Source organism: Ambystoma mexicanum, chromosome 10, assembly GCF_040938575.1.
Source record: "Ambystoma mexicanum isolate Mex_15411 chromosome 10, UKY_AmexF1_1, whole genome shotgun sequence".
NCBI classification, from domain to species: domain Eukaryota; kingdom Metazoa; phylum Chordata; class Amphibia; order Caudata; family Ambystomatidae; genus Ambystoma; species Ambystoma mexicanum.
This window is the reverse complement of record NC_090932.1, coordinates 878,489,833-878,515,673: the sequence shown is the minus strand read 5'-3', so window position 1 is coordinate 878,515,673 and position 25,841 is coordinate 878,489,833. Positions and strand designations below refer to the sequence as shown.

At 46.3% G+C, this 25,841-nt stretch overlaps 1 protein-coding gene across 1 annotated transcript in view; it reads left to right on the top strand.

Moving 5' to 3' along the window:
- The window catches only part of PPP1R2 (protein phosphatase 1 regulatory inhibitor subunit 2), a 235,789-nt gene that overhangs the window by 85,314 nt on the left and 124,634 nt on the right, over positions 1-25,841 (top strand). The window contains exons 2-3 of the mRNA XM_069618586.1: positions 10,128-10,235; positions 25,032-25,112. Of these exons, the coding sequence (XP_069474687.1) occupies positions 10,128-10,235; positions 25,032-25,112 (189 nt within the window). The remainder of the gene's footprint in view (positions 1-10,127; positions 10,236-25,031; positions 25,113-25,841) is intronic.

The window sequence follows — 25,841 nt, the reverse complement described above, 5'->3', positions numbered from 1 at the left end:
TGCAATGAGTCCACGTGATCACTTCCCTCTCATAATCTACATGCAGATCTGACACTTTCTCACCTCTGCTTCAGTGGCCAACATGGTTTTGTTCAGGGGAGGTGGATCTCTCCCATTACTTTTAACTCTTCTTATTGTGCCGTGACCGCATTCATTCTGCACAGCTATTGGCTCTGACACTTTTGTCCACATGCGGCTTTCATGAGGGGTTAGTTCATTATGATTTAGAAGCCTGGACAACTCCTAGGCGCGATCGAGCACATCATCTTGTGATCATTGCAGATCCAGAACATGACATACCACTACAACATTGCACTAGTGTATGCCTTCATGAAACTGTGCTTTCCATTGGTGTGCATCCTTATTTATTTAATTTGGTCTGTTCAAAACAGCTACACCTTTACATTTGTAGCCCAGGTTATTTTGCTTTGGCCTGTTGATGGCACCCTCTCCCAACAGGTCAGAGGGTGACACTAAATGCCCTTCCTTCCCAAGACCAGCTGGAAAGAAAGAGAACACAAAGGCATAATAAGAGATTGGCTGCAAGTCGCTGGGTTCTCTAATGGTAAATGGGGGGGGGGATGAGGGGGCAACCGGGGGTGCTATCCAACGGACGTTCTCCACCTCTAAACAGGCACACCACACTTACCCACTTGCGTGTTTTTAAAAACATTTTTTCTTTTTTAGATCGCATCCCCACATCCTGAGCTGCCGGTATCTTGTCTCTTTGTGTTTGTCCCAAAGTTGGCATTATGACTGGATTATTTCCCACATTACCAACACAACGTTGCATATAGCTGTCGAACGTTGCTATGAAGGCTGCTATTTGTGTATATCCTTGTATGCAGCCGTTTCACCCACGAGCAGTCTGCTTCATGTGTAGGCCCTTGCTGGCTCTGCCTCATGGGAATGCGCATCGTTCCACTGAGGGGACTGTACCTCTCGGCTAAACTATTCAGCACAGCCTCCCGTGACTGGTTGGATACCTTTTCAGCATGGTGGGTAGTGCACCCGCTCTCCCCCAGACATCCCAGTTAGTCTTCACAGAGCACGTTTCATCCACAGGCTTGCAAACTGCAGATGGAGCTCTAACGATGATAGCATTGTCCTCATGGTCGTGGGGATGCTGCAGGCCCTTATTGCTGCACGTGTACTCCATGCTTGATCCTTCCCGGATCTCTACCTACATGGTAGCCTAGCATCAGGGCTTATGCCGAATCGCCCTCATGGCTTGGGTGCTCGCTTGGCAGACACTGCCCAGGCACCTTCCTTAGCAAAGTGGGCAGAGAAATCCCAGTCCTTCCTCTCATCTCCAGGGGTCTTCCCTGGTAAGCGCCTCCCTGGGGGAAATCCACCTGACCCACTCATACCCCTCTTAATTGTTTTTTTTTCTTCAAGCATTTGTTTTTTTCTTTTCTTCAGTGCCCCAGCACAGAACATAATACGTGAACACCATGGGGACATGACGATACATAAAGGACGGCAATATTTTAGGTACTGGCACTACACGCCCTATGAACCGCTAGTCCTTAGGCTCTCATCCCCCACCTATCGGGTGCTAGCCTCCAGTATAAAAGAGTCTTGTCCTAGGTCCCTTCCTCTTTCTTTTGGCAGAAAACTCTGCCCGATTCCAAACGTAGAAACTGTGCTCTCTGCGACCTTTTCTGTGTCTCGGACTTCTAACTGTCCTGGTAACTCCACAGTCGCTTCGGCCCAACAGGACAACGTGCGTACTTCGTGACAAATCTGTCGATGTTCCTGTTACATCTCAGGCTATCTTCTGTTCATCTCCTATGAGAAATGAAGAGGACATCATGAGGGTGGGAAATGTGCTAAAGAACTTGCACAGTATGCATATACATAATGAAACACAAGTCTCTGCCATTTTAGGGTGGGATATAATGCTCGCCTCTGTCTTTAATAGAATCAAGACTACCCTGCGCTATAAGCATGGGCAATCTTCATTCTATGTCAAGACAGGAACCGAGCATTATGCTTGTTCAAAGCTTGCCACCACTCTGTTAGTTATCTCAGACACAGGTTTGAAATAAAACGTTTTAAAACGTTGCTTCAGAAGACCAATCGACTGACTTCATAATGTCCTGTAACGACACTCGTGCTGAGAATGCTCTAGATGCCATTGCTCCCCTAGCGGAATGTGCACCAAATATGGGAAGGTATATGTCAGCCCAGTGTATCACTTCTCTAACCCATCTCCCTATAGTAGCTGTGGCTACGGCGGTGTGCAGCTTCCTTTGTGCAATAAGCAGCTGTGTCACTCCTGTCGACCTAATGTGCGCTGTCGCTGCCTCATAATCTTTTATGCATTACGCTACGCATATCTTTTTACTGTCTGTAAAATAGGGATAGGAAATCACTCTAGAATTGCACTTCGTTCTCTTGGCTATGTTAAATGCCGCCCCCTCAGGGTAATATCTTCCTGTCTATATCCAGTGCTTTAACATCATATACCCTCCTACATGCTGCTAAGCAGAGCAACATCGCTAGTTTTCCTGATAACTGTGAACGGGGATAGGCTAACATTCTCTGGCCAGCCGAGAAACCGATGAAATGCGTCTCTGACGTCCTATAATACTGCATATTTAGGCTCTGGTGGTTTCTTGAAAACGCGCTGCTCCCTGGGCCCAGTTACCTAGTGCTTGGGCGTCCAGTATCCTTGGCTTTCCCTGCCAAGTCCATTATTTTGGCCAATGGCCCTGCCAAGTCCAGTAGTTTATCCTGGCACCCTCTCCAGGCGCGTCAACGCCTTTTATAATGTCTCTGGCCGCCTTCGTCACGAACGTGACCGTCTTTGGATCTAGGTCAGGGGTTCTGCCCATGGGCATTCTGATTTGCATTCTTGCTCATACCTCTCTGTCAAGGGGCTTCCCAACATGTTGCGACATATATTGGGCTACCCTTGATAACGGTACCCATTCAGACGATTTTGGATGTCTGATGGACTCTGGGTCAAACATATCCCCTGTCCTGTCTGCCCCTTCTGGGGCTGTCTCTTCCTCGAGGGACTTTTGGAGAGAACATCCTCTTCGTCCCCCTCGTCATCTGGCGAATAGCCTTCGTCATCTTCCCCTAAATTATTCACCCCTAGGGTAGAGTGTCTGTCATAGATAGCAGACTTTAATAAGGCCCTTTTTAGCCTGGCGACTGGGTCGGCGACCTCTTGGGGAACAGCGTTTACCCTTTCTGTTTGGCTCGGTGGGTTGGGGGATTCAAAGAGGTCAACCTCTTCCAAGCTTTCTTACACACTTTTTGTTCAAGCTCTTTGTGGGGGTGTCTTGCTGACGTCACTTCGCAAGGGCTGTCTGCCTGTCATTTTCTAGCAGCTAGCTGATGCTTTTTGTTTAGACATTAATGCCTCTTGCATATCTAAAAGCTGCGCTATGGGCTGCACTCCCTGAGAGACAGCTTGGGACAAGGAGTCCCCTATTACCCTCTTGAAACTGAGGGACAGTTCTGTGTCGCTTTCTGTGGGCTCTTCTACCCACTCTTTTTCCACTATGGAGTGGTTGCATGAGACCGGTCTGGTTCCTCATAGTGAGCCATGGATGATGGAGACTGACGGGCCAGATTCCGGACAGTCGGCGTAATAGGTTCCAGCAGTGTAAAATGCAGTACTGTTTATAATCCCTTTTCTGCTTTCTTTTTTTTGTTTTTCTTTCTTTCAATATGCCCGTTAATTAGTTTTGTTCCTGCGACGTTCAGTGTGTGCGTAACGTTCATTATGGCAAAAACAGTTAGGAAGGCCCAGGGGATGACAGGAAAGCGAGACGCCTCCCGCTCCCTTGGGTCGTAATGCCTGTCGCACTCGGAGCGAGGCCGGCTGCCTAATGCCAACGCGTTCGCAGCTCCGGCCCAGACTCCTGAGAGAAAATGTAACTTCCATGGAGTTCTGAATCTTGTGCGCACCCTCGCCTGCGTCGTACTCTCTCGCAATAAAGATTCTTATGAATGATACCCGAATACACACGTATGCTCACACAATGCGTGTAATATCTATAGAATTGTAATATTTTACTTCGTGCTGCAATACTTTAGCAAGGAAATAATAACTGCACATTCTTGACAAGGCAACTAAAATATAAATCACTTGTCTGAGCTGCAGCTAAAAGAAAGAGGAAGGGACCCAGAGCAAGTTTCTCTTATACTGGAGGCTAGCACCTAATAGGTGGGGGTGAGAGCCTAAGGACTACCAGGAACTAGAAGCTCATGGGGCTTATAGTGCCAGGATGGAACTTTGGAATTTCTTCACTGAACGCTTTAAACTATTTGATTTTCCTTTTCTCATGGACTTACTTATGAGCAAAACAAAAATACCCAGTTTAAATGTTCATGGTTTGAAAAGCTGCGAGTTGCAGTATTAAGGAAAGTAAAGCTTAATGCTTGCTTTCTGTCTTGACATAGAATCGTGCAACTTAGCGCTATTTCTGTCGTCGATAATGTAGACTCTGCATATCTCGGGTATCTTACAGACCAGAGTCTGGAGCTATGGATTTGTAATGTCTGTATGTGTTAACTAGCTGGGTTAAAACGGGGGTGGGAAAGGTGACACAAATTGGGGCTACAAGCCTGATGCTGTGGATAGTGTTCCAACAGTGGGCATTTGGGGAAGTTTGCTCATGGCATTAGTGACCGACTACCTTGTGGCGCTCCTATGATTGCACACTGTAATGTTATGTTGTTGTACACTTGTTCTCTATTTAAAGAATCTCATGTTGATAATTGTCCAATCTGAAAATGAGCGAGTGTGCAGGTTGCAGACTGTTTCCTTGCAATCGCCATAGTTGGTGGTGTTGGCAGATGCTTAGTTTCATTGATGCAATTATCTTGGCATTACTCCTAGAGAAGGTTGTCTAATACAAAATCATCTGCAAAATATCTTGGCCTTTCCGATTTGCTTGTAAGATTCACGAGGCGACTGCAGTGTTTTTTAATCTAGCAATTGGTAAGGAGTGGTTTGGGGAAGACCTGCTCAAAGCGCACTATATGATCTGTTATAACACTATTTTCTTCCCCTAATATATAACATTGTTAGCCCAGCCTTCTATTGCCTCTTTACCACAAATGACACTCGCCTGAATGGATTTTAAGCATATTTCTCCAAATATCTAATGTAGTTAAATATTGACAACAAGCCAAAGAGCAGCTATGAAATTATTTTAGTACGATGGCACTGTGAAGACATGAGACACAAGGCGCCACAAACTACTGTGCCTGCATGCTCATCTGTGTATCACACTGTTAGGAGGGATTTTCAGAGCCAACCACGTGGGAGGGTTCCGCGAGGCCGACTTAGTCGACGAGCAAGGGCTTTTTACACTTGATTTTTCCAAACTCTGCAAATGTAGCATAGGCTGAGTTACCATGTAAATGTCATGTCTTAAAATTACCTTGGAACATTTTGGCATCTGCCAACAGTAAATAGCACGATTTTAGATGAAGGTGCATGGAGTGAAAGTAGTGTACACTACCATTTCCATCACTGTATGGGCTACCCAGGGGGAATCCTAGGCCAGAACTCAACACTCATGGCCTGGAAAAGGTAGTACTGAAGTGGATTTTGCACCCATGGAATTCCTGTGGGAGGTGGGTGCAACAGGTGGTGTATACTCACACCCCAAACGTTTACTTCAGAAGTAACCACTGCTGGGCTAATACGAATCTTTGGAGACACTTCTGTCTTTGGTACTTCTGGAGGTGGCTGAGGGAGGTGTCGATTTAGGTCCGGCTAAGCAGTTGTTCTGATGTCTGGTGCAAATGCACCTCGAGGAGACTTGCAGCAGGATGAGCCAGATAACCGGGGGAAGTTTACCACTATGATTCATACGCTAATGATTGACTCCTAGTATGCATCAGACCAAGAAGCGGTGAAGAAACCCTGGTCAGGGGTTGGCAGGCTCAGCTCAAGGTGGTGGCAGAAAGAAGGCTCTAGGCAGACCCTTCAGGATGGTGAACAACTGATGCAGGTGACGCTGTCCCGGGCCACAAGCTAAAGTTCCCACTCTAGAAGTGCCCCTTGCACCAGAGAGGCCTGTTTGGTGAATGATCAGGCCACAGAGGGGTTCTGGGGCACTTTCATAGTCCACCAACAGCAGGGGGACGATGTTGAACACAGGATTAGTTTAGCCCACCAGTGCAGAGGAGGAATGCTCTGATGAAGGTCTCTCCTGATTGCATGATACAGCATAGGCTCTCCTGTGATTGGCTTTAGCAATGCTGGATTCTTCTCCTGCAGTGCGCCACATCTTCAGTGTTGATATTCTCGTCTTCGGATATTTGCTCCAGTCAGCAATCTCTAGACTGGCCCCAGGTCCTCCTTGTTTATCTAAGATCATGACTTTGGGTTACCGCAGCCCTCCAGTAGGCGGGATCTGCACCATGCAAACTGGCAGTGGCTGTCCAATCGTGGTACAGCCCGTTATTCCCCATTTGCCCACCAACAGACAGCCCCTGGGTGAGATGTGGATTGTGACCAGACAGGCCTCATCCCAGTCTTAACCATGAGCAGCACCCTGTGAGTGCATGCAATTATTTGCCGTTTTCTGGCATGAGGGCAGCAGGATGAGCAAAAAGCAAAATGGGCAAAGTGTATGTATTTAAAACACACAGGTCAGCTATTTTGAGCATGTGGTACTCAAAATGGCATTATCACAGTAGAAAAAGATGGTGCAGTATAGAACACTGGAAAACGTTGTGAGCCTGTCCTCGAGTCGCCACATTATAAAGGTATACACTTTGCATCCCTTTTTTATACTTTTAGCTGGAAACAATGTTACAAAATGAAAACATAGTGAAACATGTTTTAACCATCCTGTGTTGGTAGCCAATGCCGATTTATGTGTGAGTATGTATCTGGAATATTAGCATCAAAGTGTTCTACCTAGAATGTTATTGTGTGAGTGCCTAGGTTCTTATTGCAGCATTTGGAAACTGAGCTTGGCACAGGTGGGACCGATGGATGCTTCTGTTACCATGAACTTGTCCTGTATTGTAACCTATTGTACTTATTGATACGAACCTACTAAAAACCATATAACCTAACCAAGTATCCTGAGTATTCATTACAACCCTCTAACCCCTACCACAACAACATGCAAGGACAAAGATCTTCTGCCCTGACAGCCTTAAGGACTGTGCCCCCGAAATAAATAAGTAGAGCAAGTAAGTGAAGATAAAAAAAATTGAAAATCTAATTTAAATATTGCAGATTTACGGTGTTGCCCATTCTTTCTTTTTATGTGGGCAAGGTAATGCTGGCGATATCATACAGCCTAGAACTCTATAAGGTGGATTGGAAGGTGCTTGGCAGACAGGAGGGGACATTTGGGAAGCTCCTGCTTAGTTTACCGGACTCCTTCTCCCTGATAGCCCTAAAATATGAATTTGGAATATGGGAAATGTATGTTAAGATGGCTAAACTAAGAATTTACCACAACATATTGAACCCGCCATCCAGTTCATTATTCGAAGATATGGAATTGTCGGCAGTGGAAGAATGTGGCAGATCTTTGTTTGTTTGTGGATGAACGTGAACGATTTTGGCGAGCATTGATTCAGAGTGTCATTAAACGAAAATACAGCACATGCCACGGCAAAATAAAGTTGGTAGACTGGGCTGAGAGTGTGGACTGCATGGTACGATGCAAACTATATAAAGTGCTAGTGAACTACCCGAGAAAATAATAGGTCTTCCCAATTGTATGTAACACGATTCTGTTTAGATGTATTGGGTTCATTACAGAGATGGGGCCCAATAAGGGGGATCAACACAAAAGACCGGTACTGCCGGTTATACAAACAGAGAGATTCCCGAAATTATAAAACATTGGCTAATGTCGTGGCTGCCTGGGTGTCTCTGTACTTCTTACAAAACACATTGATGCGTGTGCACTGCTCTCTTGTCTCCCTCTGTATGCCGGTGCCACCTTTTCCTGTCTCGCTTTATGCCACAGACGTTTCTCTTGTCCACTGCACTTTCGTTTTATGGGCATCCCAAGCATGAGGCAGGTGCAATAAAAGTGTTGGTATCTCCCTGCAGCTAGGTGCAGTGACAATTCCAAACATCTTGTTCCCTTATTAGCAGCGGTCTCCTCACTCGGGGCCTTTAAGTTAGGCTTCCGAGCACCAAATGGCTGGCACATTGCCTGCTGTCGGCACAGGATGTTTATGGGTTTATGTTTAAGTAGACCACAGTAGAATTCTGGTGAAATGTTGCTCTTGTGATTCCACATTTCTCCTGTTTTGTGCTTTATTTGCTATCCCTGTCGATCACTATCCATATACATTGCTACTCCAGTCAATGGTCAATGTGGCATTGTGTTGTTCCACCGGCTCAGAGTTTTGGAATTGTGAATGGTTCTCAAAGAATCCCTATTTTGGCACAAGTTGCAAGCGGTGTAGGTACTCCTAAGTGCAATGGCAATTTACATGTCGAAATGGTATTCACAAAGAAATCTCGTGTAACTTGCTACTGTCAAAATCTGTGTAAGATGCATAAATATCCACTTCTCCCCAAAATTGATGGTCTGACTTGAAGTAACTTTATACACATCTTCACTTAAGCCACCATACCACACATTTACCTAAACTTTCATACCACAGGTTCAACACTTAGACCTGAGACGGTTATCTCAAATGTGTGCATTTTCAAAAAGTTAAGACAAGTTTTAGGAGTACACTTGATGTTAAACGTTAATTGATGCGTACCTTTTTCCCCAATCTTGCACGAGTAAGTGAAAAGTATCCATTGAGAAATCATTGCCAACTGGCTCCACTGTGTTGACTAGTGAAAGTGCTTCTACGCTGGCAAGCAACTGGTCAAAATGTAAAGTGCAATTCCATTTTTAAGGAATTAGAAAAAGGTAGCCAGTATGCAGCTTCTTTGCTGATGAGTTGAAATCTTCTGAATTTGGAAGCAATGTTTTTCCAATTGTCTGTTCGCCAAGCTTCATTAGTGATCAATTGTCACAATCATCTTGCAAACCGAAAAAGGTCACTATGTTGAATTGGTGTTTAAAATCAAATGTCTGTGTCCAAGTTATAGTAAATATATACTTTAATTTAATCTGCATGTTGCTACAAAATGCAGAAGATCTCGAAACAGCAAATTGTTTGGCACCATCAGTATTCTAAGGTAATGGAGGAGAAATATGCTGAAGCAAACGCATCATTTGATCTCCTACATGTTAGGAAATTGCTGCTCAATAGGGTTAATAATAGTCCACAGTAAGTCATTTTCCTTATTGCGCTCTGAGACCGCTATTTGGGGTAGTATCCTAGTGCCTGGGCAGTCGAGGCACTTGCTGGAATACTTTGGAGGACGCAATCCCACCACATAATTAAAAAGTGTTCATTTTGCAGCTGGGTGATGTTGCGTATGTTCCACTGTGTTGACATGATGGGGTGATTTTTGGATTCTTTACTATTGAGAATGCACCTTGCTACCTCCGACTGCTTTCATTTGAATAAGTCTATTTTTTAAAGTCATGAATGGTGCGTTTTGACCCAACAATCGTTGAGTCTCTGCATTTAGAGGTCTTTGGCATATATACCCGTAGCTCTGATGTTATATTGCTTAAGCCGGCTCATGCATGTACTTATTTTCGGTGAAAAATCAGTTATTTGTATGCAGTAAAGGTTTCATTGAGAAATGTAAAATGTTTTACTTTTAATTCAAGCCAACCATTCACTCCACAACATACCTTGATTTATATCTCACTCAATTGCTAAAATGCCTCTAAGGCATGTTTTGTAGGTCTCTGGTTTTCTGCCAGGGATGTGGCTGCCATGTCAATTGTTTCTAAGTTCTGCAAAATATGAACAAGTGTATTTTTTCAAACGTCAAATATCGCTAGAAAAAGTATTGCCAAGAGTATGTTTAAACATCCACAAAGTTGGCAGCAGAGATGCTCCTTAAAAGGTACTCGTTGCATCCTAGGTCAGACTCTTGGTAGTGTATTACAATGGTTACCCCAGCATGTGTACAAACTATAGACCTTGAGTTTTACCTGTTTTTAATGTTCTGCTAGGGTTGACTTAGTTTTCCAGAAATATCATAGATTTTTGGGTTTCTGGTGCTGATGTTAATGTTTTGTTTTGTTTCTCTTCAGTAAGAAGTCCCAAAAATGGGATGAAATGAACATCCTTGCCACATACCATCCATCTGACAAAGACTATGGTTTAATGAAGATAGATGAACCCAGCACCCCTTACCACAGGTAATAACAAATGTTCTTTCTTATATTTGCAGCCGAATAACTAATCAAACTGTTTTTGTTTTTCATGAGACTTTCCCATTAAAGTTGCATAGTACGGTGCCGACATCTGAGATATTGTAAAGGAGGACCCTGATGGCATCTCTTCTGAGACAACTCGCTCACACCCTCCCCCATCTACATAACGGCTCCCTGCACAGAACCTAGACACCCACAGATCGCACATTCCAACCTACATACTCCACACTTACAAACATGTGCACACACGCACATTCTCCCTCACACCACTATCTCCTCTAAGCACAGCAGACATCCACCACTTCAACCCACCCACACTCGGATTACCCCTCTGAGTCTCTTCAAGCATATGGACTGCACACACACCAACCACACACACCACTCTTGTAAACGAATTAACACACTTTTAATAATGTCTTTCATACTCCTGTCCCCCTTTGGAGAAAAGGATGTGAAATAAGGCATGCAGTCTTGGAATGTGACATTGCGAATGATCAACATGGTTAGGAAATTACTGAGTAAGAGTAGTAAGGAGGGATGGGAAATTCCACCCGGGTGAACAATGGGGTCAATGGTCTTCCATGCCATGGGTTTATGACCTAAAATGCTAAGTGGGTCCGGAAGGCAAAATGTGACTGGAGATTGTCAGAGGGACGAGTAGGTGTGCAGAAGATTTCAAAATTAGAAAAAATATAAAACTTAGTTGATTTCAGGTGATCTAATGTAGTTGTGCATTCATTATACTGGTGCTTGGACCTTTCAGCTACACCCGGTTTGGGGAATTGGGCAGATAAAAAATATTTTTTTTTACCACTGTATCATTGATCTACCGATAGCTGAATTGTTTTCTTTTTCGGGAACCATATCTCCAGATGAAAAATAGACCTCGAACTGTTCTGAAGTCTACCTAAAGATCTGTTTTGACTCTGATTTAAATGTTACCCAGATGAATTAAGTAAGGACTGGCCAAAACGGCATTGCTACTCTTCAATTCTTCAAGAAGAACCACAACAAACGAGAGATGAGCAATTTCAGTTGTTGCCAAAGTATAGCACCTTGATGATTGGCTGGCGGTAGATTGAGATCAGCAGGTAACCAGAGTGGAAGTTATTCTTAAAGTAAAATACAATAGGAGGTGTATATGGAATTTCTTCTAAAAAGCAGTGATTTGAGAATTGAAACCAATGTACAAATGGCATGCCAGAGCGTTTAGGGGCTATGGATAATTGGTTGTTGAATGAGAGAAACATGTACAGACTGGATAGGACTGGTGTTCCTGTTCAGCCCTGAGGTTCCTAAAAACTCTTTGCTGATCAATTCCGCTAGTTCAAAAATAGAGAATACTCTAATTTTCTGTAAGAGAAAACGTGTAGTATTAGCTTAGTCAATTTGTGCATGGTCCACTAGGGCAAACTCAACACCTCATTCATAGAGGATAGGCTAGCTCAGCGACAACGTGCTCGCTTTGGAAGCAAAACGACACGAAGCAACACAGGTTCAATTCCCGGGTCCACGCTTAGAAACCTCTGGGTATTTATGCACGTTATAAATATGCAACTAAGACAAAAACAATTACACAACTAAAAAACAAACAATTCCTGGAACAGAGCCTCAAAGCCCGCGGGCTGTGTGAGCGCTTTAAAAAAAAAATGCAAAAAATAAATAATGCTTACCTTCTTCCCAAATTATTCCTCATGTTTTGAAAAGGCTCCAGGTGCAGACTGGACCTTTTTGAATCTTTAAATGCCATGTTCTGAAGAATCGCCCTCTCACCCTCTCCAAGAATTTTGAAAATGTCCTCTCTGAGGATTTCCGAATTGAAGGTGACCTGGGATTGAAAAAATCAGTGACAGAACCGCACAGACACTATGCATGGTGTTTGGGTCTTGAGCATACCATCAATGCCTTATGCATGGTGCCAGCTGAGCCTATTCTGATGATTTTACAGACGAAAGTCCCTACTTCATCCACCCAGCCAGTCCAGAAGCTGAAACGCCATCACTCTATACGTGTGTGATCATTTTTGGGCCTCTTTAGGTCCGGCGATGCGCCGCTTGTTTGCAAGGAGATGTTGTTCTCACTAGGGCTCCATGACTACCTCTTTCTTCCCCAAGATACATGGCCATACCTGGGTCATATTGAACTTGTTGCACCTAACCCTGCCAACACAATTGGGCATTAGCTCAGTTTGAAAGAAATCTCCACGCTGACTCTGAATCTTAACGTAGTTTAGAGCAGATCCTGCAGATCATGAGGATGTGGTTCTACAGCCTAGTCCCCTCTTGTTGAAGATCTTGCTGTTTGGGTGTAGGCTGCTTTTCTGGACACACCAGAGATGGATTTCTAGACTATTGCACATGTCCTTTGGACAAATTCAGCTTGCTACTGAAATGTGTAATACTGTTGGTTCTTTGGCACAGGCATTTCCCCAGTCCTATGTAGAAAACTCAAGTGTTGACTGACATTTATTCTAGAATCTGATGTCTAGTTGGGGGTTCTGATCCCTTTTAATATTCTCCTTTTCCTAAAGAAGTGCAGTTCTTTAGAAAAAAACCTTTTGTGTCTGCCTCCGTGCGTACAAGAAGCTGGGACAAAAACACAAAACTGCTCATAGAGCTTTGGAGCACTGGGACTTGCCCACAAAATGGTGTATTGTTCCCCATGCCTGGGGTAACCAGACCTTGGTCTACAGAGGAAAGGAAAAGGCGAGTGGGAGGGAAAAGCAGGAGTTAAGATAGGAAACAGTCTACCAACTGGAAGAATACACATAAGTTGAGGGAGAGGGTATGAGATTCTATCAGTAAAGGTGCATGTCTGGGAATTGGCAGTGGATCAGAAAAAATTATCATCAGAAAGAGGGAACACAATCTTCTCTTGACAATATTGATTTTCCTGTGATGACAATTTCTAGAACCTGGAAGGTGGTAATAGAGTTACAGTATGGTTGTGTGAACCCTGAAGCAACCTTCCTACAAATGAATAGCTGGATGTTACTGTGTGCAAATTGAGCTGATACATGTCATTTGCATGGTGTGACAAGGTGTTCAATGAGACACAAGGCAAAGCTAATATGTTTTTCATTATAAAATTTCATTTTTTCAAATTGATGCAATATGGGTCTCACGGTCTAGGTGTTATCCCTATATACTCCCGTTTAACTAGCCAATCCTCTGTACTCTCACTGGTCGTACTGCAATGTCAAATTTACTGGAGCCAGGTTACCTTTGCGCCATATGGTCTATCCCTGTAATTAAATGGGGGCCTTAAGCCTATGGCCTTGCCTCTCCGACTCTTCAGGGGACACCCGACGAAGCCCAAGGATAGTCAGTTTGTCCTTGCACTGATCTGCTCTCAATGGTAGTCTCTTAACCTTTTTCTCACTCTCATGTCACCTCTCTTCTCCACCCTCCTTCCTTCCTTTCTGTTCCTCCACCTCTCTCCAAACTCTGTCGCTTGGTCCCATGGATCTCTTTCCCTTCGATCTGTCCCCTCCAGCTTTCTCCTGGCATCTCTCGTCTTACTAGACTCCATTGTCTGTCTTTTCTTTTCTTCTCTTCTCTCTGTCACTCTCCTGCTCTCTACCTCTCTATCTCTCTCTGCCTCTGGAATTACCTCCAACCACTTTCTGATTCATACCCAAGTGGCACTCCTTTCTCGCCCCTATCACCTACCTCCCTTCTGTAAACACTCTGAAGTCCCCAACAGCTGTTACACAATCCTCTCTTGTCTAAGCACTCACTCAGTCTGAGAAATATTTCATCTCTCATGGCCTTAAACTGAATATGTAAAAAAGCGACTAAAGAAGTGGTGTTTGGTAAACTTAGAAATAATTTGTCTTGGTTTCTAAAAGGGGCAAAGATTGCAGCGGTGGGGAGCTGTTCATGCCTGGGTGTGCTTTTTTTCTGAAGATGGAAAATGGTTAAAGCATAAAACAATTACTGTGGCGAAGGCATCAGCTGGCAGGGTTCGAAATTTAGGAGAGCTGGGAGATATTTAGCTCCTGCGTGTAGCCCAGAAGAGCCTGGTTACCTTGACGCCAACAGTTGCCAGGAGCTAATTTTGGCTCCCAAGACCAACTGATGCCGAACAAACATAACTACGTGACATGAACTTTGTGCGTTTGGGCCATCCATAAATAAGCATTACGGCACATGTATAAGCGATATCAAGCATAAGGGGGTCATAAATAAAGGACAAAATGCAAGTTTGCATCTTACATGGAAGTTAGATTTGTGGAACGCTCCTGGTTCCCCAGTAGTAGCTGCTGCTCACTGGTTAATTTTGAATACCCAGGAGATGTTTTTAGTTCCTGCTCGTCCAATCTTATTATATGTCATTTATAACGCGCCTGCATACAAGTGTTTCTAGGTGCGATAAGGAGGGGGAAACCGAGGGAGGACAAAACAATGCTCTTACTAGGCCTTGTCATTCAGATCGCGCAAGCGCAGGGAAGGCGGAAGGAGATAACTGCAAAGGGGCCTGGGGGAGTGGAGCCGATGGGTGGCTCATAAGTGCAGAAAGAGGGGACCGTAGAGGGGAACCTCAATTTATTTTGATCCCTGGATAGACTAGCAGGGCTTCTTAGATTATTCTATATGTATGGTGCACACATGCCCGTTAATTGTCTGTTTAAATTGGACCAACTTGGGCACACAACTGCTCAATCGGAGCAAGATATGGGACACTCTGCTTTTTCGTTTGAGATCATACAAAATTAAACATTAAATATTAGGTCTCGGAGGCCACCAGGGGGCACACAGGCAATGCCAGCCTGAAACTCGTGCTCTGCCAACGGCCAGGTCGAATTGGGGATTGAGCCCCCCCCTGAAATCCCTCCGCTGAGAACGAAGGAGCCGACACGGGCAGTTAACCCCCGGGGCCCCCACCGAGGAAAAACAGCAGCTTCGGTAGCCCCCTTGGAAGGCTGAGATCCAGAGCCACGGCCTCGGTGGCAAAACCGCCTCCGGAGAGTTGGGCGGGGGAGGAGCTGTAGGCTGCCTAATCCAGAGGCCTACCTCCGCGCCGTGACTGGAGCCCCACGCGAGAGACCAGAAGAACAGCGAAGCTGTCTCCCGCCGCTGACCGAGTTCAACACCTGCAGGCCCGGCGACGACCCTCTCCTGCAGCCCCCGATCGGGCGGGGTGAACCGCCGAGGACCTGCGGAGGATGGGTCCCCGGGCCCGACGACCACCACCACCACAGGCGGATCAGAGCATCGGCCTCCCCCGGAGGGAACGAGACACCCCCCTGGAGTGCGCAGAGGACCCCCGAAGACCCCCGCTCTGGGTGTGAGGCCCCCGCCTGAGGCTGGCGGGGCGTGTGCCCCCCCGACCGCATTTGCTTGAGCACCCGGGAGGCCCGGGGAGGGGAGAGCGATTTGTCAGTGGACCCGCCAGGTGACTCTAGCCCCCGCAGGAGCAAGGCACACTTAACGGTAAGCCGGGCAAACGGGTGGGCTGGCAGAGGAAGCTACAAAAATACCGTTACCAAGAATCCAGGCCCCACGCTCTCAGCCCGCCCCACTACAGTGCAATGGCCCAGTCTGAAGCCTCGGCGGAGGCAATGGAAAGGGGCTTTGCCTCCATTTTACAGGAGATAAGAGACATGCGCTCGGACTTTGCCCAAACGTTCGATAAAATGGGCCGAAGAATAGACAAAGTGGAGGATAGGCTCCTTCAGGTGGAATCTAGCCAGTCATCCTCAGCGACTCTGGAGGTGGAGATGGACATGAGGTTATCCGCCCTTGAAAGACGGGAGGTGGAGCGGTCGAGACAAATGGACGACTTTGAAAACAGGGAACGGATAAACAACCTCAGATTCTTTGGGGTTCCTGAGGCAGAGGGGGAGACGGAGCGAGAGGTCACCCGTGTGGTGCGAGACATTATAGCCCTCCTCTTCGAAGAGGAGATGACCACCAAACTCATATTTGACCCGGTGCACAGGGCGGGAGGATGGGTAGGTGGACCTCGATCGATTCTGGTCCGGTTCCACTATTACGCCAACAAGACTCGGGTGCTGGAGGCCGCCAGAAAAGCTCAGGAAGTCGCATATAATAATTCCCAGGTCTCCATCTTCCAGCACCTCTCCGCATATACGTTAGCCAAGCGCAGGATGTGCCGCCCCCTCACACACCTGTTAAAAAAGAAGGGGGTACGATACAGATGGGGCTACCCCTTCTCTCTAACCTTCGAATACCTGGGCTAGCGGACGACATTGACCACCGAAGAGGATATCGAGGGTGCCATCCAGGACTACGTGACGGACCCGGCCCCTCGGAGGGGGCCAACGGGACCCGACCTGGGTAGAGCGAAAGGCCAGGTCCCGCCGAGTGAAAGGACGAAATCCGGCCCAAGGAAATTCAGGAAGATGAACACTCCCTCCCCGGCAAAGGAGGGAGAATGGAATGACTCCGAGGGATTGAGCGCAGGGTATCCCGGCCGAGTTCGGCACGGGAGCTCGGACCATGGGGTCGTGAAATGGGGCATGACCACCTGGTGGTCTGGAAACGAGAAACTGCAGTCTAAGTAGTGCCCTGAATCCCCGGGCAATGCAAGTAAGGCGGGGCTGACCGGGGGGACGAAGGGAGGGGGGGGCTCAAGAAAAAAGGTGCTTGTAAAAAGATTGCCTGGCCGTAGAAGGCGGGCTGGTGGTCTGGCCAAAATGCCAGAAATGGCAGAACTATCTGGCTGGATGCCGGGGTGGGGGGAGGGGGGAGTACGAATCAGTTGGGGTTTGTTTGTTGGGGAAAGGGTCTAGGGGGCAGTTGGGGGAAGGCCCCGAAAGTGTCCAAAAGATGCAAGAAGGGAGCAATGATGCAATGACAGTGGCTAATAGAGAGGAAAACGCAGATCATGGTTGATGTCCGGCCGGCCCTGGGTGTGGGCACCCTCAACGTGCGGGGGCTGAACACCCCCACGAAGAGATCCCTGGTCCATGGGGAGTTCAGGAGGGCAAATCCTGACCTTCTCTTTCTGCAGGAGACACACTGGGCAAAAGGAAAATAGCCCAGAATGCGAGGGGGCAGAATAGCAGAAGTCTTTCATGCCTCCCACAAGACCAAAAAAAAGAGGGGTGGCCATATTGGTGGCAAGGGATACAGTCTTTGAAAAGGAGGCCATCCAGAGAGACCCGAGGGTCGGTACTTGATGGTGCGGGGTTCCTTGCAGGGGTCCCCCTTGACACTAGCAGTAGTAGTGTAAGGCCAGGCCCAATTCTGGGAGGAGGTAGGGGACAAATTGAGACTGTTAGTTCAGGTCCCACTGGTGGTGGGGGGAGACTTCAACATGGTCCTGGACCCGACTATTGATAGAAGACGGGTTGGCCCCCAGCACCTCAGACACATAGATGAGGTCATGGCGCAACACTTCCAAAGGGTCAACAGAGACGTGGGACTGTCGGATACGATCCCATCTCCCAGGGTGGGGACCCCCTCCTTCTCCTACCACTCAACTATCCATAACTCGTTCTCGAGAATAGACAACATCTTGGTAGACTAGGTCCTCACCCCATATGTAGCGGGCTACCGGATAGACCCAGTCCCCTGGTCGGACCACGACATAGGCTCCATGAAGGAGGAGGAGAGGGAAGCTCAGGGGAAAGCCCTGCAGGGTAAAATAGCCTGTCTCCAGCCGGGGGGCTCCCCGGACCAAGCTGTAGAGCAGTACCGGGTGGCTGCACTGGAGGACTACAGGCTTCAACTGAAAGAGCTGCTCCTACACAAAACCGAGAGGAGCCTCTTAATGGTGAAACAAAAATACTACGAGAAAGGGGACAAAGCTGATAAAATCCTAGCCTGGAAGCTAAGGGAAGTCCAGAGAAGTAGAAGGGTGAAAGAGGTGAGGGATACCCAGCGACATCTCGGCCGCGACTCCTCCCACATAGGAGAGGCCTTTTGCCAATACTACAGAACCCTCTACTCCTCGGATTACGAGGGGGACGACTCCCAGTTAGAGGATTTCCTAAACTCCATACAAATCCCATCCTTCTCATGGGAGATGGCAAAGGGGTTAGAGGGCCCGGTGACAGAGGATGAGATTGATAAGGTGATAGGCGGGATGAAGGTGGGAACCTCCCCTGGGGATGATGGCTTCACTGTCTATTTCTTTAAAAGATTTCGCTCCACCCTGGCCCCGTTCTTGGCGAGAGTCTACAATGCTGTCCTGGTAGACGGCATCCTCCCCGAGTCCATGATGGGGGGTTGAGGGGGGCCATAATAGCAGTCCTGCCCAAGGAGGGGAGGGACCCCGCGGAATGCTCCTTGTACCGCCCCATATCTCTGTTAAATATTGACGTTAAGATTCTGGCCAAGGTGGTGGGGAGGCGGATGGAGGGAATTATGCCAAAGCTAATCCATGGTGACCAAGTGGGCTTTATTACGGGAAGGCAAGGGTCGGATAATATTCGCAAGACAATAGACCTCCTCCACTTTGCCCAGAGGTCGGGGCTAAACGCGAGTGTCCTCTCCCTGGACTCGGAGAAGGCCTTTGACAGGGTCGAGTGGCGATACATGGGACTCCTCCTCCAGAGGATGGGTTTCGGGCCCCACATTATGAGCTGGGTATCCGCTCCCTCTACAGGGCACCCACGGCAAGGGTACAGGTGAATGGGAGCCTGTCCGAACCATTTCCCCTCTCGCGAGGGGACAAGGCAGGGCTGCCCTCCCTCCCCCCTGATATACGTCCTCACGATAGAGGATTTGGCAATAGCAATTAGATCTCATCCGGACATCAAGGGAATCAGAAGGGGGGGACGTTGAGTTCAAATTGTCCCGGTTTGCAGATGACATCCTGGCATACCTGGTGGACCCTGGTGCATCACTCCCCCCCCCCCCCCCCCCCTCTGCTGGCGTTGGTAGCCGCGTTTGGTCGCTTCTCAGGCTTGAAGATAAATGCCGCTAAATCTGTCCTGCTCCCTATGAGGACAATAGACCCGGGGCTCGACCCTCTAGACTGGTTTCATGGGATCAAAGTGGAGAAGGCCGTTGTACGGTATCTGGGTGTTCTCCTCACCAGAGACATATCGAAATTGAGCACCGCAAACTATGACCCCATGATGGCAGAGATCATGTCAGATTTGAGGAGATGGGACAAGATGACCCGATCGTGGTATGGCCGAATGACTTCAGTAAAAATGAATATTTTACCACGGCTTCTCTACCTTTTCACGGCTCTCCCAACCAACATCTCTGCTCAGACTTTTAGAGAGCTACAAAAGGGGGTCCAAGACTTTGTGTGGCAGGGGAAAACCCCGAGAATAAGGAGGACCACTCTGTCTCTGCCTAGGGAGAAGGGGGGATTTGGGCTCCCGGATTTTTACCTCTGCTTTTGTGCCGCCCAACTACGCGTCCTTCTGGAGCATATGAAATAGGGAATGGGAACGTATTGGACATACCTGGAAGACATGGATGCCCATCCCCTGAAGGTATGAGACCTCTTGTGGGCCACCTCGCTGGTCGATCCCTCAACACTTAAGGTCCCACCCGACCCTGGGAGTCCTCTGGGACATCTGGAGAGAGGGCCCCCGGATCGCTCACCTCACCACCTGGCCGTCTCCGATGACCTCTCTCTGGGGCCACCCCCTTAGATTGGGAAGCAGGGGGTTCCGGCACTCTCAGGAATGGTCGGACAAGGGAATGGAATGGGTGGGGCAGCTGTTCAGAGAAGGGGAATTCCTAACTTATGAGGACCTCAGGGAGGCCCTCGGAAGATACTCGCTGTCCATCTTCGAATACCTCCGCCTGAAGGGCATCCTCTGCAACCCGTCATGGGGCCTGAACTTGAGGAGACAGCTGACGCCCTTCAAAAAACTCCTCGATCTGGCGACCTCAAAGAAAGGGGCGGTGTCCAACATGTACAAGATCTTAAACACCTTTGACCTTCAAGGCAGAAGAAACTTTTGTACATTTTGGAACAACCTAGCAGGTGAGGAGATCTCCGAGGACGCCTGGGCCAGAATCTTCAAAATAGCATTTCATGGAAATTTGTTCACCTCGGACATGGAGCACAACTTTAAGGTGCTACAGGGGTGGCACAGGGACCCCGCGAAGTTGTCGAGGATGTTCACGGGGGTCTCGCCTAGGTGTCCGAGAGGTTGTGGACAGCCGGGCACCAGAGGAGACATGTGGTGGCTTTGCCCAAAAATTCAGGACTACCGGGGCTCGGTGCAGGATTGGATGGCAGAGGTAATAGAAGAGCGTTTGCCACTGAATCCCTTAACAATGTTGTTGGGTCTCCCCCCAGAGGAAACGGAGCTATATCGATACCCTAGGATGTGGGGGTTGGGGGAATAGGGGTGGGTTCTCTTGGGTTCTTGAATGTGTTTGTTATTTCTAAAAATACTAATAAAAACTAAAGTTTAAAAAATAAAAAATAAAAATGATTAGGTCTATCGTGAAGCACTGCGGACTTCGCCTAGAATTGGCCATGCCTAGCATCGCAGGCGAAAGTTAGGTGTGCATGTTATGTCTTGAAGGCCGTTTTGGGACTTTGAGAGAATCTGAATAGGAAGATAATAATGGAGGAAATAGGGGCCCCAGCCCTTAATAAACTAGGGAGGGTCCCAGGCTGGGGGATCCACAATTTGAATATTGCAGAGTATTTCCCTCTGTCTCAGCTTAAAAGAACAGTCAAGCAGAATGCTTTGTGTGAGGATAGAGTAGGCTAAAAGCAAATACTTTATATTTGTTGATATTTTACAGCGCAGAAGCCCGGTGTTTATAACCAGATTGAATTTACTCACCCTAAATGAGACAAGCAAGTGAGACAAATATGCATGGCATAAACCATCTTTATGTAACATAGGCGATGTTGAGAATCCCCCCATTTTGTATTGTTTTGTAGCAATTTCTAAGACGTACGAAGAATATATTTAATTCCCTATTTTAGAATTTTTAATATTGGGTTTTATTGTGAGATATGCTCTTTTTATATGGAATTACAATGACATACATTTTATCTATAGCTTATGTGAATTTGTGAAGGCTCTTTTGAGACAGCCTTATTTATTGAACTGTACTCTGCTTTGAAACTTTTATCACGTGCATCTTTTTTTATCTAGGAGATAGTCATTGATTTTTGTATTCTGATTTATTTATTTTTTTTGTTAATGAAATCAGATTTTAATAAAATTACTACTACTACTACTATTGGTGCTCCTGCTTCTTTTGTCTGACCTCACCCATACACTTTCTTTCATCTGACTGCTGGCTTTTTATAGCTTTCACCTTCCTGCCTAGAAGTTCTCCTTGCCTGCCATTGGCTACCTGGGTCAGCTACTTGCCTGCCGTTGGTTACCTGGGTCAGCTACTCCCCTTGGCCAATAGTTGTCTGAGCTATTCCCTTCAGGGCTGGTATTTCCACAGGAAGTCTTCAGAAAGTCCTCAAGGCCCGTCCCCTTTTCAGTCTCCTTTTTCCTCCAGCCAGCCATCCAGTCAGAAGGCTTGTTTGCTCTCTGGTTCTCTTCTGGTGATTCACTGTTCAAACAAGATTTGGGGTGTGTTCCTGTGTCACTGTAAACCTATGCAGTCCCTTGTCTGTTCAGTTTTGCTGCCCCAGTGCTCCCTTGGAGCCTTTTTGGTTTTCCATTCAGCTTCTAGATGCGGAAACCCAGTTCATTCCTATTTGGGTAAATAGTCTGTTCCTCCATGCAGCGGTCTTGTCTGTTGGCCCAGGTGCATTGTGGTGCATTTAGTTGTAGGTTTAAACTTTGTGCTGCTTCCCGGGATCCATTATCCATGCCAGGTTTCTGAGGAGTCTGGTGTATGCTGGTCAGTGTATTTTCTGAAGCAATAGAGACATTGCCAGGATATGGGCTGATGGGCATTGAGACCTAGACAGATGCACCAATGTACGTGCACGGCTCCATGCACACTAGGGAGCCAGCAAAAAGGGTCTCCCTCAGCTCTCCCACCCAACCTCTGGGGTAGATCTACCTCTGGCATTGCCGAAGTAGGCTGCCTACCCCTGGATGACAGGGGTCCCAGGCCTCCCTTAATAGGGTCAAACCCATGTCAAATTAGCAAAGACCTTTTGCCAGATGAGCCACTAAAAGAATAGAAATAAAATATATTCCAGGGCTACTGCAATGTCATTGATCTTTTAATTTTTAAATAGTAAGAGGCCTTAATTCTTCAAACATTTAGCTTTTACGTTGATCTTCAGAGCTGCTCGGCCACAGGGGGGCCTTGCCATCCGAAGCATCCACTCTGAAGTACTTTAGAGTTACATCTGAAGGGCAGGGTCTGGCATTTCCTGCCAATTCAGCAGGAATGGGTTACCTAGGATCCGCTGTTGCCAGGGATAATTCTGGTGGGTACAGCATTACGTTCCACTCCTCTTTTACTGATTTCCTGTAATCGCATTTTAAAGCAATACAGTACTTTGCTGAACTTCACCGTAGAATTTGTATTGATCCAGGAGGAGATACCTTAGGTAACGCTTGTACCCATAAAGTAGATTAACCGATTTTTATACTGGGTCTTAATTTCTTTAAGCTGTATGGTGAAGCCGGGGAGCCTGCAATGTGGAGGCTGGACACAGGAGTGCTGCCTGCTGTCTACTGCGAGGGATCGGAAGGATGCCACAGACTCTGGTCAGTCCTCAAATCCGAGAATGGGACATCAGGGCACTTTAGCAATGCTGCCAAAGAACGACAAACGTGTATAAAGTGAATGAGAAGGAATATGAAACCTAATATTACCCGAAAAGTGTTTACTGAATAAATGTGAGAGAAAAGCATGTTTGCAACTGTATGAAGCACACCAGATGAATGCGACAGAAAAGCAAGTTTACAAATTCTATTAAGTAAAACATATGAAAAGCCGTGGCAGGAAAGTATACCAGGCCAAAGTTAAGTTTGCAAGTGTGCAAAACATATCTCATAAAGAAGTCCTGGAAGGAGACTATAACGGGGGAATATCAAAACTTACAGCCCTAAGGAAGATTCATGCCCTTAGGAATTTGAACTGTCTTGAAGAGAAACCTGGGGAAAGGAGTAGTCCCCTGGTACTGTGAAATGTATCCATTAGGAACTTTTGTGTTGCAGTTCTACATTTCATATGAACTCGAACGTTCTGGCACTTACCAGGATAAAGACATTACACTTCACATATTAGAATTGTTTTATAGAATGTGAGGGTAAGGATAGGATTTTGGAGACAGAACATTTTCTTATGCACACTTTGACACTGGACTAACCTTTAATTTTGCTGAGGTAGGGAAATACTTCCAAGAGATAATGAAGCCTTTTCCAACCCCCTTTTATTTTGAATAAAAGTTTATAGACAAAACTATGAGCTTGCTGTGTTTTCGTTTCATTCCTGGCACCTCGCAGTACCCACTACTGTACATTATGTAGATATTACAGGTCATCAAAGTTTCCTTTACCAAATACAGGAACAAGGCTCAAGGCATTCTTTTTATAAGGTCACAGGACCATGAGGTAACCTGCAACTGTTTCCTAGTACAGGACAAGGTGTTTTATTCCTTTTAGTATATTGTCGCACCATCATCTCCATTCATATTTGGTCTTCAACGGTCTGATGTAAGACCTATTCCAGTTGTTATGATGTATACATGCAGAATCTGATGAGCTGGAAAAACACACCAGTATATGAATTGTAATTTGTTACAAAGAAAATATGTAAAGCAGTTTAATAAATCTATTTCAAAGTGGGCATTGTGGTTCAGAATATGTAGTATGCAAATAGATTCCTGCTCTCCTTTGGAAAGACCAGCACTGCTCTAAATATATTGCCTTAAATATATCCCTATTAGTTGACTAAGGCCAATTACATGACAAAAATGTATTAAAAATAATGGAATTTAAAAAGCTAATTATGGTTTTAACTAGGTGTTTTAGTAGCAGTTGTAATTCTGCTCAGAGTTGCATTTCTTTCAGTGTGTTGGTTCTGGAAGCAACCAATATGTATGATGTCACAAATCCACTACAATAGGAATAGCAATGCTATTCTTAATACAGGACTAGACCTGTAATGACAATATTACATACATATTAGCACCTAGGGTGGGGAGCCAACCATTTGGGTTGCTCACATCCCGGGCTGAATCCCACAATCGCTGCCCATGTTCTGCAACAGCCTGACGGCTGCTTCTCCGGCACCCCCCACCCCCATCCTCCCTTCCGACATCCCATCCCCACTTGCCAGATTTGCCACTGCCTGTCCCTGCCAGCCGCAATGGAAATGGGGCTGCGCGGGGAGCCACGCCTCCCAGCTCCACTGTCGCCATCTTAAGCAAGTATTTTGTTTGAATGAATGGGACGCCATGAGGCATCCTGTTCATTCAAACAAAATACATTGTTGTTAGCACCCCGGGTTTCCAGATTTTAAACCAGGGGTGCTAATAACGATAACACCCGTCCCGCCGGATCAGGTTTTATTGCTGTATTACAGGCTTCCATGTATTAAAAGAATGTTATTTTCAGGCTTTTCTAGGGCCATTGTAGGGTGCCATGCATTACATGTTCAGATAACTCAGGAAATGACTTGCACACAGTTTTATAAGGGAGAGCTCCATGCCCAGGCAAAACTAGAATGTTAGTATTTTATCTGTTTGTTATAGCGACATTTGACCAGACAGTTGTAGTTTATTTGGATTATTTAAGAACACGAGTTAATAAATTTACAACCAGAATAGATAGATGCCCAGGTCCAGCAGCGATAATTCTAGGTGTCTTTGTTCACTAGTCAACCCGATGGGCCTTTTTGTCTGTGGATTTTTTTATTTCTACATTGGTTTTGAATGAAATATTTGTTGTTCTAGAATGATGGGTGAAGACGACGAGGGTGCGTGGAGTGATTCGGAATCGCAAGAAACATTAACCGCAGATGTCTTAGCTGAAAGGTGAGTAAATAAATGGTGGCAGTAACTATTCAGTGTAATTCGTATAATGTGGAAATGCATTTTATTAAATGTATACGGTTTCTTTTCCTCTTTTTAGGAGACCATGCCTAGAATAGTTTTCTGCTGGCTTCTTTTCTTTCCTTTCCATATACAGTTGATCAGTAGAAACCGATTACTACTATCTGCAGACAGTTGCATCATAAATTGCTCTGTGCTTGTCCATCACTTGCAGCATTAAAAATACAAAAGTATAAATATTAAGTCGGTGTGATTTTTCAGCTCAAATGTATTTTTGGGAGCCCTCGAATTTGGTTTTATGATTCAGAATTTCAGTTGGGGCTGTTGCATGTTGATTAAGCTGAAAATTAAAGGTAACTTTAATCAATTTAAATGGCAAGAAAGGAGGGATCCCCATCTCTTTGTATTTCATCAATAATTTGTCTGCATAAATATAATTCGAAGGGATTGTGTCCTCCGACGTATTCCTCATCTTAGATATCTCCTTCCAGCTCTGCTGGCCTCGGAAAATTTTTTCTCTCTAGAGGGCGCTGCGCGTCGACGTCCTCCGAGTCGATGTCCCTCGACAGCCGCCGTATCGACGTTGTCATCCTGCCTATAAAGGCCGCGCGCAGAGTCTGTTGCTCAGTTCCATTTTTCCGCGCTTACTCAGTGCCTCGGAATACCGTTGCTCAGTTCTTGTCAGATTAATACCTAGTTACCTCGAGTTAT